This window comes from Mastigoproctus giganteus, chromosome 4 (assembly GCF_048544385.1).
Source record: "Mastigoproctus giganteus isolate SK-2022 chromosome 4, ASM4854438v1, whole genome shotgun sequence".
Taxonomy (NCBI): Eukaryota; Metazoa; Arthropoda; class Arachnida; order Uropygi; family Thelyphonidae; genus Mastigoproctus; species Mastigoproctus giganteus.
The window spans coordinates 145,037,672-145,053,883 of NC_143578.1; the positions used below are offsets into that span (position 1 = coordinate 145,037,672).

Consider the following 16,212-nt stretch of genomic DNA (forward strand, 5'->3'; position numbering starts at 1 on the left):
GTGCTATAGGCCTAATGACTCTGATGAGTATAATAAGAAACTGTACGGGGAAATAGAGTGGGCCAGTAAATCAGAGAGTCTTATAATGGGGGATTTTAATTTCCCAGATATTGACTGGAATTTGGGGGCTGGTCACTCACACACTAGCAAGGCTTTTGTGGATTTATTGGATGATTGTTTTCTACATCAGCATGTTCGGGAGGCAACTAGAGGGAGTAATACTCTTGATTTGATTATCAGTAGTGATTCTTCATGCATTAAGAATCTGCAGGTAAATGAACCACTAGGTGGCCGTGATCACAGTGTGCTGAAGTGGGATTTACTCAAAGTGGTAACTACCATTAGGGGTAAAGGGAAGGGTTATTGCTTTCGTAAAGGTGACTACGATGGACTGAGACAGTATTTAAATTCTATACAGTGGGACCAACTGATGATGTTGCCAACAGCAAATTCAAAATGGGAAGCATTCAAAGAACTTATCTTGGAAGCTACTAGGCTTTACATACCAACTAAGAAATATTGTTCAAGGTTTAGGCCTAAGTGGATGTCAGATGAACTAATGAGACATATGGCAGAGAAGAAAAATGCATGGGATACATACAAATTAACACATGACACAGAAGCCTATGATAGATACAAGTTGATCTGTAACCAAGTTACAAAGGAGGTTAGGCAGGCGAAGGCAGATTACGAGAAATCTTTGGCAAGGGATGCAAAGAAAAACAGCAAAGAGTTCTTTACTTATGTAAACTATAGAAGGAAGGGGATGAATCAGATTGGTCCACTTGATATCGATGGGTCAACTGTTGATGATCCTGCTCAGGTAGCTAACAAACTGAATGAATATTTTGCATCGACATTCACACATGAGGAGTTATTCAGCGAGGGGAATGCCAGAGGTGTATTCAACTCTGGCAGTAAGCTAGAGAATCTTGTAATAACTGAGAGTAAAGTGGAGGAGAAATTGTTGAAGATAAATACAAGAAAGGCACCTGGGGTGGATGGGATCTATCCAGTTATATTAAAGGAGGCAGCAAAGGAAGTAAGCAAACCCTTAGCCATAATTATGAGAGCTTCCTTGGACTCAGGGGAAGTACCCATAGACTGGAGATGTGCAAATGTGACCCCAATTCACAAAGGAGGATCAAAGAGCGACACAAGTAATTATAGACCTGTTAGTTTAACTTCTGTTCCTGGAAAATTAATGGAGGCACTGGTTAAAGAAGCACTGCAGGATCATCTAGACAAGACTTCAGTTATAGCTCAGACACAGCATGGTTTTGTTAAGGGGAAGTCTTGCCTGACCAATTTGATTGGATACTATGATGCAGTCACAAAAGAACTGGATGCAGGGAATAACTTTGTTATTATATACTTGGATCTTAGAAAGGCTTTTGATACTGTTGCACTTGGAAGACTGCTGCACAAATTGGAGCAGTGTGGCATTGGAGACAAATTGCTGCTATCGATAAAGGGGTGGTTGAGGGGGAGAAGACAGAGAGTGGTAATCAATGGACACTGCTCATCGTGGACTAATGTTATTAGTGGAGTCCCTCAGGGCTCAGTATTGGGTCCATTATTGTTTTCTGTATTTATAAATGATATTGATGATGGTATATCAAGCTTAATGTCCAAGTTTGCAGACGATACGAAGGTTGGCAGGGTTGTCAAGGACACTACTGACACTATGCTACTGCAACAGGATCTGGAAAGGTTGAGCAGATGGGCTGAGAGGTGGCAAATGAAGTTTAACATTGACAAATGTAAAGTACTACATATGGGAAACAGCAACCCCAGAGCAACGTATCAACTCTGTGGTACTAAACTGACAGTGGTAGAGAATGAAAGGGACCTGGGGGTGGTTGTGCAGGCAGATATGAAGTTTTCTGAGCAGTGCAGATGGGCTGCAAGAGTAGCTCATGGTGTACTGTCGATGATATATAGGAATGTTTCTAGCAGGGATAAGGAGGTGATTATTCCCTTGTATAAGGCAATGGTCAGACCACACCTAGAGTACTGTATACAGGTCTGGAGGCCTCATTTCAAGAAGGATGTAGAGATGCTGGAACGAGTACAGAGAAGGGCAACAAGATTAGTGAATGGAACAAAGGGGTGCTCTTACGAAGAAAGGCTTAAGTTTTGTAAATTACAGTGTCTGGAGACTAGGCACCGGCGAGGTGATCTGATAGAGGTGTATAAAGCCTTGAATGGTTTGAGCATGCTCAATGCTGATGGGATTCTTCCTCTTGCTCAGAATAATCACCTGAGAGGGCATAAATTCAAATTGAGAAAAGACAGATGTAGGATAGACGTGAGGAAATTTGCCTTTAGCCAGCGGGTGGTTGGTTGGTGGAATAGACTTCCATCCCTTGTCGTCGTGGAAGTTGATAGCCTAAATAAGTTAAAGGCTCAGCTGGACAGGTATTTCGAACGAACAGAGGGGTGAAGTGGAAGTGGTTATTTTTTATTTATTTTTTTCTTTATTTATTTTTTTTTTTTTTGGGCTGATGCTGCATAAGCTTGCTTTCTTGCATCAAATGCCTCTACTAATGCTAATGCTAATGCTAATTACAAAAAATATTCCCCGTTCCCCTGACAATGGAGTCTCCTAATAAAACAATGTCCTTTTTAACCAGAGTAGTTTGCACTTGATTTTTCTGTTTTGAGGCTCGAATCGGATGTGCATCACTTGGTAGATTGCTGGAGTTTTGAGTCCCTGACGAGCTCCCAGATGCATTATTTTCGAGGGCAAGCACTCGTTTTTTCAGGGACTCAAATTGTTCCATCAGTGCACCAAATTGTAATTTAAGATCGGTGCACTCCTTACATCGATCACAAAGAAAAGAATCCCCAGGTGAGGTAGTATTAGTCACCAGTATATGATTTTTCTTGATCATATACTTAAGTGAGTATTTGTAGTTGAGCTCTTAGGTCATGACAAGTGTGCCATTGGAAGATTAGGTGATTGACTGTTGCTGGTAATCTGCAGTGGCAGAGAGGAAAGTCTGTTAGTCCAAGAGAGTATAACTGAGTTTATACTGCCTGTCCAGTCAACAAAAATGATAGATGAAGTCCAGGCCTGAACCGAGCCAGTCCACTGTCTTTTCCACTCATCCATCATTCCTTGGATTATTCTCGTCTTCTTTAGTTGACATGTTCAAGTTTATTGCATAGTCTCCGTTTCTTGCTGGGAGGCTCTTCCTTCTGTACTATTGAAGATGATGGAAGGCTGTCATGCTGGATCAGTAGTTTGCTGCAGATGACATGCGACAAACTCCTGCTTGCAATCTCTCAAAACACAAGCAGGAAAATATCTTTGGACCTGCAGTAGGTGGTTCTTCACAAGGCTGAAAGAACAGACAGAATAAGAGGGGAGGGAAAGTTATGCTCTTAGTTAAGCAGCACATAAAATCTGAGGCAGTGCATTCAGCTGACATGGCTGGCCAGCGGCGCAATGATGAATCAGGTTAGTGTGACATAAGCACTGGGAAAGGAAAAACGAGAGTAGGAGTGTGTTATAGGCCTAATAACAAGAAAGGATAGACAGGATAGGAAGGGAGGAGGGGTTATGCTATTAGTTAAAAAACACATAAAATCCAAGGAAGTGAAGCCAGTCGACATCGCTGGACAGTGCAGTGTCGAGTCAGTTTGGTGTGACATAAGCATTGGGAGATCAAAATTGAGAGTAGGAGTGTGCTATAGGCCTAATGACTCTGATGAGTATAATAAGAAACTGTTCGGAGAAATAGAGTGGGCCAGTAAATCAGAGAGTCTTATAATGGGGGATTTTAATTTCCCAGATATTGACTGGAATTTGGGGGCTGGTCACTCACACAGTAGCAAGGCTTTTGTGGATTTATTGGATGATTGTTTTCTACATCAGCATGTTCGGGAGGCAACTAGAGGGAGTAATACTCTTGATTTGATTATCAGTAGTGATTCTTCATGCATTAAGAATCTGCAGATAAATGAACCACTTGGTGGCAGTGATCACAGTGTGCTGAAGTGGGAGTTACTCAAAGAGGTAACTACCATTAGGGGTAAAGGGAAGGGGTATTGCTTTCGTAAAGGCGACTACAATGGACTGAGACAGTATTTAAATTCTATACAGTGGGATCAACTGATGATATTGCCAACAGCAAATTCAAAATGGGAAGCATTCAAAGAACTTATCGTGGAAGCTACTAGGCTTTACATACCAACTAAGAAATATTGTTCAAGGTTTAGGCCTAAATGGTTGTCAGATGAACTAATGAGGCATATGGCAGAGAAGAAAAATGCATGGGATACATACAAATTAACACGTGACACGGACGCCTATGATAGATACAAGTTGATCTGTAACCAAGTTACAAAGGAGGTTAGGCAGGCGAAGGCAGATTACGAGAGATCCTTGGCAAGGGATGCGAAGAAAAACAGCAAAGAGTTCTTTACTTATGTAAACTCTAGAAGGAAGGGGATGAATCAGATTGGTCCACTTGAGATCGATGGGTCAACTGTTGATGACCCTGCTCGGGTAGCTAACAAACTAAATGAATATTTTGCATCGACATTCACACATGAGGAGTTATTCAGCGAGGGGAATGCCAGAGGTGTATTCAACTCTAGCAGTAAGCTAGAGAATCTTGTAATAACTGAGAGCAAAGTGGAGGAGAAATTGTTGAAGATAAACACAAGAAAGGCACCTGGGGTGGATGGGATCTATCCAGTTATATTAAAGGAGGCAGCAAAGGAGGTAAGCAAACCCTTAGCCATAATTATGAGAGCTTCCTTGGACTCAGGGGAGGTACCCATTGACTGGAGATGTGCAAATGTGACCCCAATTCACAAAGGGGGATCAAAGGCTGACACAAGTAATTATAGACCTGTGAGTTTAACTTCTGTTCCCGGAAAATTAATGGAGGCACTGGTGAAAGAAGCACTGCAGGATCATCTAGACAAGACTTCAGTTATAGCTAGGACACAGCATGGTTTTGTTAAGGGGAAGTCTTGCCTGACCAATTTGATTGGATACTATGATGCAGTCACAAAAGAACTGGATGCAGGGAATAACTTTGATATTATATACTTGGATCTTAGAAAGGCTTTTGATACTGTTGCGCATGGAAGACTGCTGCACAAATTGGAGCAGTGTGGCATTGGAGGCAAGTTGCTGCTATGGATAAAGGGGTGGTTGAGGGGGAGAAGACAGAGAGTGGTAATCAATGGACACTGCTCATCGTGGACTAATGTTATTAGTGGAGTCCCTCAGGGTTCAGTATTGGGGCCTTTATTGTTTTCTGTATTTATAAATGATATTGATGATGGTATATCAGGCTTAATGTCCAAGTTTGCAGACGATACGAAGGTTGGCAGGGTTGTCAAGGACACTACTGACACTATGCTGCTGCAACAGGATTTGGAAAGGTTGAGCAGATGGGCTTCGAGGTGGCAAATGAAGTTTAACATTGACAAATGTAAAGTACTACATATGGGAAACAGCAACCCCAGAGCAACGTATCAACTCTGTGGTACTACACTGACAGTGGTAGAGAATGAAAGGGACCTGGGGGTGGTGGTGCAGGCAGATATGAAGTTCTCTGAGCAGTGCAGACGAGCTGCAAGAGTAGCTCATGGTGTATTGTCAATGATATATAGGAATTTTTCTAGCAGGGATAAGGAGGTGATTATTCCCTTGTATAAGGCAATGGTCAGGCCACACCTAGAGTACTGTATACAGGCCTGGAGGCCTCATTTCAGGAAGGATGTAGAGCTGCTGGAACGAGTACAGAGAAGGGCAACTAGATTGGTGAATGGGACAAAGGGGTTCTCTTACGAAGAAAGGCTTAAGTTTTGCAAATTACAGTGTCTGGAAACTAGGCACCAGCGGGGTGATCTGATAGAGGTGTACAAAGCCTTGAATGGTTTGAGCATGCTCAATGCTGATGGGATTCTTCCTCTAGCTCAGAAAAATCACCTGAGAGGGCATAAATTCAAATTGAGGAAAGACAGATGTAGGATAGATGTGCGGAAATTTGCCTTTAGCCAGCGGGTGGTTGGTGGGTGGAACAGACTTCCATCCCTTGTCGTGGAAGTTGATAGCCTAAATAAGTTTAAGGCTCAGCTGGACAGGTATTTCGAACGAACAGAGGGGTGAAGTGGAAGTGGTTATTTTTATTTATTTATGTTACTTTTTTTTTTTTTTTTTTTTTTGGCTGATGCTGCATAAGCTTGCTTTCTTGCATCAAATGCCTCTACTAATGCTAATGCTAATGCTAATGCTAATGATTCTGATGAGTACAACAAACACCTGTACAGAGAAAGAGTGGATCAGTAAATCAGAATGTCTTATAATGGGGGATTTTAACTTTCCAGATATTGACTGGAGCTATTGGCTTGGTCAATCACACATTAACAAGACTTTTGTGGATGTATTGGATGACTGTTTTCTACAGCAGCATGTTAGAGAGGCAAGAAGAGAGAGTAATAGTCTTCGTCTTATATATCTTCATTACTGTATTCCTCAGATTGGGTTGATGTAAGAGAGTTGATTGTAAGAGGGTCCTAATACTGATCTTTGGGGCTCCTCAAAGAACAGTATTAGGACCACTGTTGGTTTTTTTTTTTTTTTTATTTTATAAATGACATCGATGAAGAGATACAGGGCATAATATCTAAATTTGAATATAATGCAAAGATTGGTAGAGTAGTTAATGATCACTGCCAAGCAGAGCTTCTTTGGAATGACTTAGATAGACTTCAGGGATGGTCAGAAAAATGGCAGCTACGCTTTAATCCAGCAAAGTGTAAGGTATTAACACCTGGGGAACAGTAATACCCCAAAATAACTTATACACTTGGTGGAGTTGAACTAAAGCCGGTAGTGGAGGAAAGAGACTTGGGTATTATGATATGGTCAGACGTGAAGTTCTCCAAGCATTGTAGACAGGTTGCAAAGAAGGCCCATGGTGTCTTATCGATGATTTATCAAACAATTGCTAGTAGAGATAAGGTCGTCATAATCCCATTATATAAGGCTATTGTTAGACCACACTTCAAATACTGTGTTCAAGTATGGAGACCGCACCAAAAGAAAGACATTGTGCTTCTTGTAAGGGCCGAAAGACAGCTAACTCACCTAGTGAGTTAGCAGTGAATCTGTAAAAGGACTTCCGTATGAAGAAAGACTACAAATATGTGGGTTGCACAGCTTGAAAACTAGGCACCGTAGAAGAAACTTGATTAAGGTGTTTAAGGCTCTGAGAGGCATAAATAAAATGAATGAGGAAGAAATTTTCACAGTCAGAAAATGATTCTAGAACATACAGGCCACAATTTCAAGTTACGGTGGGGGGGGGGAAATGTTTAGACTGGATTGCAGGAAGTTTTATTTTAGAGATCGAGTTACAAATTACTGGAATAAGTTATCTACATGGGTGGTAGAGGCTGACAGTTTGGGGAAATTTAAAGGTCAGCTGGATAATTACCTACAGGAGGAGGGAAACACACAGGTTCTCTATTTCCTATTATTTATTCATTTTTTTTATTATTATTTATTCTTATTCTTAGTTTTTTATTTTATTTTATTTTTTTTGGCTGGTGCAGCATAAGACATCGGCTTCCTTGCACGATGTGGCTATTGCTAATACTAAATACTAAATAATGAATTATCAGCAGTGATTATTCAATCATTAAGAATCTGCAGATGGAAGAACCACTAGGTGTCAGTGATCACAGTGTATTGGTGGGATTTACTTTAATAAATAACTATCATCAAGGGTAAAGGGAGTGGTTTTTGCTTTCATAAAGGAAACTACAGTGGTCTCAGACAAAGACCACTGTAGTTCCCTTTACAAGTTTTTAAATTCTATAAAGTGGGACCAACTGATGATGTTACCATCAGTAAATTATAAACGGAAAGTGTTCGAGGAATTAATCATAGAAGCTACTATGCTTTTCATAGCAACTAAGAAGCACTTCAAGTTATAGGCCTAAATGGATGTTGGATGAACCTATAAAACCCATAGCAGACAAGAAAAGTGTATGAGATGCATATAAACTATCGGGCAACACGAAAGCCTATGGTAAATATAAACTACGTAATCAAGTCACAAAGGAGGTCGGACAAGAAAAGACAGATTAAGAGAAATCTTTGGTGAAGGATGGAAAGAAAAACAGCAAAGACTTTTTTACTTATGTAAACACTAGAAGGAAGGGGATGAATCAAATTGGTCCACTCAATATTGATAGTTTCACTGTTGATGATCCTGCTCAAGTTGCTGACAAACAATGAGTTTTTTGCGTCTACATTCACATGTGAGGAATTCTTTAGGGAAGGCAATGCCAGATGTTTATCAAACTCAAACAGGGAGCTAAATAATTTTGTAATAACTGAGAGGAAAGTGGAAGACAAATTATTGAAGATAATTTTATTGGATATTACAGTGTGGTCAAAAAGGAACTGGATACAAAAAATAATTTTGATATCATATACTTGCATTTCAGGAAATGCTTTTGATACTATTGCACATAAAAGAATGCTATACAAATTGGAGTAGTGGAAATTAAAGGAAAGTTGCTGCTATGGGCAAAGGGATGGTTGAGTGAGAGAAGACAGAGTGGTAATCAATGGACATTGCTCTCAGTGGACTAATATTATTAGTGGAGTTTCCTAGGTTTCAGTATTGGGCCCACTCTTGTTTTTTGTATTTATCAGTGATATTGATGAAGGTATATCAGGCTTAATGTCCAAGTCTGCAGATGATACAAAATTTGGCAGGGCGGTTAATGACAGTATGCTACTGAAACAGCATCTAGAAAAGTTAGGCAGATCGGCTGAGAAATGGCAATATAAGTTTAACATAGATAAATGCAAAATACTGCATATGGGTAGCAGTAACCCCAGAGTAATGTACTAACTGTGTGGTACTACACTCAGGGTAGTTGAAAATGAAAGACCTGGGGTAATTGTTCAGTCAGTTATGAACTACTCAGAGCAAGGCACACAGGCTGCCAGGTCAGTTCATGTGGTTTTGTCAATGATATAGGAATTTTGCTAGCAGGAATAAAGAGGCGATTATTCTATTGTATAAGGCAATGGTGAGGCCACATCTTAAATACTGGAGGGCTCATTTTAGGAAGGATGTATAGCTTCTTGAATGAGTACAGAGAAAGGCTACGAGATTGGTTAGCAGCACAATGGGGTGCTCCCACCAAGAAAGGCTTCAAGCTCTGCAAATTGAGCATCTGGAGACTAGACACCTGCAAGGTGATCTGATTAAGGTGTTTAAGGCTTTGAATAGTTTGGGTACTCCATGTGCCCAATGGAGTGCTCATAGGAAGTGTGTGTGTGGTTTTTTTTTTGGCTAATGCTGTATTAGCTTGCTTTCTAGCATCATTTGCCACTGCTAATACTAAATCGAGAACCTCTATGTCCCCAAGCTTGGCAGATTGGTAATTTCTACAGTATTTTTAAATTTTAGAGAAATTTATAGTAATTCAGTGTGTGTGTGTGTGTGTGTGTGTGTGTGTGTGTGTGTGTGTGTGTAGAAATATGCATAAAGGAATTACCTTAATTGGAAGTGCTCCAGCCACAAATGATCTGCCTATGATTTTGGAAACATGACCACGATCCATTATTTGTATAGAATTAAGGTAATTGTTTACAGGTCTTGTAGAAATCACTACCTCACCACCTCCCTTAGGATAGTAGCCCCTACAAAGCAAAGAAAACCTAATCATTTGAACATATGCATAACAATTCAATGAAATAGTTATTTATTACAAAAGTGTTCTTAAATTAGAATTAACTCATTAATAAACTACATAAAATATTTTTTCTACAATTAATTTACATGAATTGTTCAGAAAACTGCAATAACAAAGTATTAAATGTCTACCTATAATGGGGGAAGGACTATTTTTACCCTTTTCATTAAGTCTAATTCCATTTGATGTTTTAATCTTTAAGGAAATGAACAAAACTCATTACTGCTACTGCTCATGAATATTACAGGTATAAGGTGAACTGCAAATTAAAACTGGAAGAGAGAAAACATTTAAATATTTAATGCTGAATAAAATTGAAAAAATAGTAGACAAGGGGGAGCAGAATAATGTAAAAATAAAAAATAACTATAAAGCACTTATTCAAAAGAAAAGAAATATACCTTTCTTCTGAACTGCTAACTTTGTATAAATCCACCATACCTGTGAAATACTGTTTTCAGATCTGAGTATGAGGCATTAAAACTTCTCCACATACTAACTACCAAAAAATAGAGCAATCAGATTAATAATAATCTCTCTTATAAATTTACTACACCTCACCCAAATGTTCAGTTTCTGCCATATGCTTTCCTACAGTTATTTCCATCTGCACTATTCTTCTGAATTATTATCTATCATTCTCTTTTTCATCCAAACCAGTCAAAACAAATCATGTGGTAAAGAAGAAAAGTGCATGGGATGCACATAAATTATTAGGTGATACAGAAGCCTATTGTAGACATAAATTAGTCTCTGATCAAGTCCAAAGGAGGTCAGGCAAGCTAAGGAGAGATTATGAGCAGTCTTTAGAAAAGAATGCAAAGAAAAATAGCAAAGACTTCTTGCTTATATTAACAGTAGAAGGAAGGGGTTGAATCACATTTGGGCACTTGATGTTTACATGCTAACCGTTGATGACTCCTGCTTAGGTTGCAGACAAGTTGAACAGGGATTCTGCATCTACATTCACACATGAGGAATTCTTTAGGGAAGGGGATGCCAGAAGTTCATCAAACTCTAATGAGGAGATAAATGACTTTGTAATAACAGAAAGGAAAGTAGAGAAGAAATTGTTGAGGATGTACATAAAAAAGGCACCTGGGGCAGATGGAATCTATCCAATTATATTAAGGGAGGCAGCAAAGAAGGTAAACAAACCCTTAGCCGTAATTATGACAGCATTCTGGGATTCAGAGGACATTTGCAGATCAGTCCCTATGGACAGATGTTCAAACATATCTCCATTTCATAAAGGAGATCAAAAGGCGACATGAGTAATTGCAGATCTGTTTGCTTAATGTCTGTTCCAGGGAAAATAATAATGAAATCACTGGTTAAAGATACTGGTTAATAATAATGCAGGAAAAGATCTAAACCTCCCAAGGACTTCCTAATTCATTTCACAAATGTACGTGGTCTCAATTCTAATCTCAACGATGTCCATTTCCACTTGCAGTCTGCCAAACCCCATATACTTTTTTCTGACAGAATCTCAGTTATCGGTTGATTCAACTACTGCTCATCTCAGATGCCCAAATTATTCGCTGTATGATTCCTTTCGCCTCAAAGGTGGTACTTGTGCATATGTCCGTTCTGATATTCCCTGTCTGAGACTTGGCAATTTGGAATCTCCTCTCTTTGATCTTCTCTGGCTTAAAATCTCTCTGCCTCATTGTGTCAAATTCATCTGTTGTCTCTACCGTTCTCCCAACTCCACTAATCACTTGGAGCTCTTTGACTTCCTCTCTTTGCAACTTGACTTTCTCCAGTCCAACTTTCCTAACAGTGCGTTAATTTTCCTTGGTGATTTTAATGTTCACAACTCCAGCTGGCTCTCGTTTTCTAGTCACACCGACCCAGCAGGTCGAGATGCTGAGGCTTTTGCAATTACTAATGACCTAGCACAGATTGTTCATTTACCTACAAGAATACCAGACAATCCTAAGCCAATATGCTTGATCTTTTTCTCACAAACAACCCTTCTAAGTACACGGTCAAAGTGAGAGGTCCTTTAGGCACTTCAGATCACAACTTGGTGATTGTCTCTTCTCCAATGGAACCTTTATCTCATGGCTATTCCCAACTTCGTGTTGTTTGGCATTACAAGAATGCAAAATGGGATGACCTGTGACACTTCTTTTCTTCTTTTCCTTGGTCAGATTACTGTTTCAAAACTTCTGATGTCAACGTTTGCTCAGATCGTATCAGTGAAATTATTCTTGCAGGAATGGAATCCTTTATCCCACACTCCACTTTAAAATCTCGTCCTTTATCTAAACCTTGGTTTTCCAATAAATGTGCTAAGGCTGTCCAAGAGAAGAATGTTGCATATCGTAATTGGCTTGTTTCTAATTATTCAGTTTCATTTTCTGCCTACACCAAAGCTCGCAACAATTGTAAAGCAGTTATTAATCAGTCCAAACTAGAGTTTGAACAGGCTAAGAGTAGAAAACGTGCTTCTTGCCGTAATGGTAGCCGAGCATTCTGGTCTCTTGCCAAAGCTATTGGCCGCAACTTTTGCCCATCTCTGCTCCCACCTCTGTCCAAACCAGATGGTTCTGTTGTCACTTCAGCCAAGGATAAAGCTGACATGCTAGCATCCCATTTTTCTTCCAGCTCATGTATTAATGAACTTGGTAAAACACCTCCCACCATTCCCAACACTGTCCATTCAATGCCTCCTGTGGTCTTCCGTCAAAAGGATATCAGAAGGATTTTGATGAATCTTGATGCTAAGAAAGCTCCAGGTCCTGATGATATTTCTCCACTTGTTCTGAAAACCTGTGCTCCTGAACTTACTCCTATTCTTTGCCACCTTTTTTCACTTTCTTATTCCAAAGGTGTTTTTCCTTCTGCTTGGAAATTTGCTCATATCCAGCCAGTTCCTAAAAAGGTTGACAAATCCCTCCCATCCAATTATCGTCCCATTGCAATTACTTCTACTCTTTCTAAAGTAATGGAGAAATCAATTAACCGCCAACTCAAACTACCTAGAAACCTTCCATCTGATCAACGATCGCCAGTACGGATTCCGTCAGTGTCGATCCACTGGTGATATTCTGGCTTATTTTACCCATTTATGGACTAATTCAATGGAAAGGTTTGGTGAAACTCAAGTAGTTGCTCTTGACATCTCGAAGGCTTTTGATCGTGTTTGGCATAAAGGTCTTCTAAACAAGCTTCCATCTTATGGTTTGCCAACTGTTTTTAGTAATTGGTTATCCAGTTTTCTCTCTGATCGCTCACTGAGGGTGATGGTAGATGGCTCTCTGTCTTCTAACTTCTCCACTAATGCCGGTGTCCCCCAAGGTTCAGTTCTTTCCCCCACTCTTTTCCTCTTGTATATCAATGACCTTCTTCCATTGACTGGAAATCCTATCCATAGTTTTGCCGATGATAGCACATTGCATTCAACTTTCCATTTTGAGAAACCTTGTCCTGCTCAATCAGCTTCAACTTCTCGAAAATCTGCTACCAATTCCTTAAATGCCGATCTTCAGGTAATTCTCCAGTGGGGCAAAGAGAACTTTGTTGATTTCAAACCTTCAAAAACTCAGTCTTGTCTTATATCTCGCAAAAAGGATTCTTCTGCTCCTATGCTTATCTTTTTTGACACTCCGATTTCTAGGCAAAATGATATATCTCTTTTGGGGATTACCCTGACTTCTAATCTCTCTTGGCACAAGCACATTACAAATATTGCTTCCTCTGCATATAAAAAATTTGGTTTTCTCTTTCGCTCTCGGCGTTACTTTTCTTCCAAACAGCTGCTCACTCTGTATAAATCGCAAATCCACCCTGCCATGGAATATTGTTATCACATCTGGGGTGGTGCCCCCAAAACCTCTCTCAGGCTTCTTGATTTTCCATTCAGAAGAGGGCAGTTAGGTTAATTAATGATTCATCTCTAACAGTCTCTCCACTCGCTTTCTCATAGACGCACTGTTTCTGCTGCATGCCTCTTCTACAGATACTTCCATGGGCACTATTCTTCTGAATTGGCTTCTATAATTCCTGCTCTCTCTTTCAAAACAGTCCGAACACGTGCCGCCACCAGCCAACATCCATTTACTGTCCAACTTCAAACCCACAGAACCAACTTTTCATCTTCCTCATTTATTCATTCAACTGCCGTTTTCTGGAACAACCTTCCTTCATGCGTATTTCCTGAAAATTACAATCTACAGAAGTTCAAGTTCAATGTCAACAGATATCTTCTTTCGTCTTCTCAACCTCCAACCCAAGCACGGTACTAAGTACTATAGGTTCTAATACCTCTCGTGTTTGGGGTTCTCATAAAAAAAAAAAAAAAAAAACTTGGAAAGACAGGCAATTATACTGCAATCACACAAGGATCTGTTAAGGGATGGCCTAAGCTAGCTAATCTGATAGGTTACTAATGATGCAGTTACTAAGGAACTGGATGCAAAAAATAATTTTGACATCATATACACAGGTTTCAGGAAGGCTTTTGATACTGTTGCACATATGTTTTTTTTTTTTTTTAGGGGCATTAGCAACTAAAGCCATATTGCTCCGGGATATGCGGTGGTCATTCCCTGACCTTTCTGCATCATCCGTATTTAGTGGTGACGGGCTTGTTGCACATAAAAGACTGCTGTATAAACTGGAGTAATGTGGCATTAAGGGCAAGTTACTGCTATGGATAAAGGGATGATTAAGAGGAAGAAGAAGACAGAGTGCTTATCAACAGGAACTGTTCTTCATGGGTTAATCTTATTAGCGGAGTTTCCCAGGATTCGGTGCTGGGCCCATTGTTGTTTTCAATATTTATCAATAATATTGGTGAAGGTATCACTGGTTAAATACCTAAGTTTGCAGATGATAAATAGATCGGGAGAGTGGTTAACGACAGTCTTCAGGGTGAGCTATTGCAACAAGATCAAAAAAATTTTCGATGGGCTGAGAAATGGCAGTTGAAGTTTAATATTGACAAATGCGAGGTATTGCATATGGGTAGCAATAACCCCAGAGTAACGTATCCACTGTGTAGTACTACAAGGAGTAGTACAAAAGTAATGCCTCCTATTTTTTTTCCCTCAGAAAATTTAATTCTTACAACTATGCCTTTTACATCAATTAATCCTGAATCATTAATAAACACACTATTTTTCCACAAAGTCACCATCCTTTTCTATGCACTTCCACCATCTGAGTTAGACACTGTATTTCAATCCTATAGAAGTCCTTACTCTTGCTCTGGAGAGCTTTGCAAACACTGTGTTTGAGCTGGTTGCCGTCAGGGGCTCACATCTGGTGAGTATGGGCTTGGCACACCCAGGGTCCTGAGCTGGATATCATCATTCTTCTCTTTCTTGATTATTCCTTTCTATTTTTGTCTCTCTCTCTCTCTCTCTCTCTCTCTCTCTCTCTCTCTCTCTCTCTCTCAGGGTAACTTGGGAATTTTTTTTTTTTTTTTTTTTTTGGCTAGTGCAGCATAAGCTTCAGGCTTCCTTGTACCATATGGCTAATAATAATAAAATGGGTTCCACGTAGTGCATCCTTCAATTTGCTAAAGCGGTGATAGTCAGAAGGTGCAATGTTCCGGGTCATCAGAGGAGTGAGAAAAAATAGTGCACCACAGGTTTGCAATGGCCTCCAATTATGCACAGACTGGTATGGAGCCATGTGTTATCATGGAGAAGAAGAACCTCATTAAGGTTTTTGTCCAGTCGAACTGTATGAATGTGGACTTCCAACTTTTTCGACATTTCCACATACCAATCTGAGTTGATTATGGTGCTACGCTCCAAGAATTCCACAAGCAAGACCCCATCTTTATCCCAAAACACTGTCACCATAACTTTACCAACAGAAGACTGTCTTTTGAACTACTTCTTGCATGGTGAATTTTGATGGCGCCATTCCATCTGTCTCTTCGTTTCAGGGTCATAACGGTGAACCCATATTTCATCACCTGTGCCTATGTGTGAAAGAAAAACCTCTCCTTCACTCTCTGTGAAGGAGAGGTTTTTCTGGAGCACTGGAGAAGTTTTGTACAGATGACTTTCCGGGCTTCTTTGTGTTCATGTGTCAGCATTTTCAGGACCCACCAGGTGCAAACCTTGTTGTTCCTTTATGATGGTTATCACAGCAGGTTTCCCTATACCTACTGCATCGCACAATTCGTGTGTTGTGATGCAGTAGTCCTTTTTAATCAGCATGTCGATCTGGCTCTTGTCACTGACATTACTGGCCGGCTGCTTCAGGGCTTTTCAACAATGTCACTTAAAAAAAGGAAAACTTTTTTTAAAAGTTTTCCCACTTTTAAAGTGCCTTACCCAATGTCTAACAGTATGCACATCTACAGCATTGTCACCATAAACATTTTTTAGATGAATATGGATTTTGATAGTCATCACTTCTTCTTTGGTAAGGAATTCAATCGCCACTCTTTGCTTGATACGTATATCTGTAACAGCCACCATTTTGAATTATCCATTT

General features: G+C 39.9%; 1 protein-coding gene across 3 annotated transcripts in view; it reads right to left on the reverse strand.

Annotated features, from left to right (window-relative positions):
- LOC150087110 (RNA 3'-terminal phosphate cyclase-like) overlaps positions 1-16,212 on the reverse strand; it is a 184,844-nt gene that overhangs the window by 73,132 nt on the left and 95,500 nt on the right. For all 3 annotated transcript variants that reach the window (XM_090372968.1, XM_090372967.1, XM_090372966.1), the window contains exon 6: positions 9,550-9,694. In XM_090372968.1, coding sequence (XP_090229094.1) covers positions 9,550-9,694 — 145 coding nt within the window. The remainder of the gene's footprint in view (positions 1-9,549; positions 9,695-16,212) is intronic.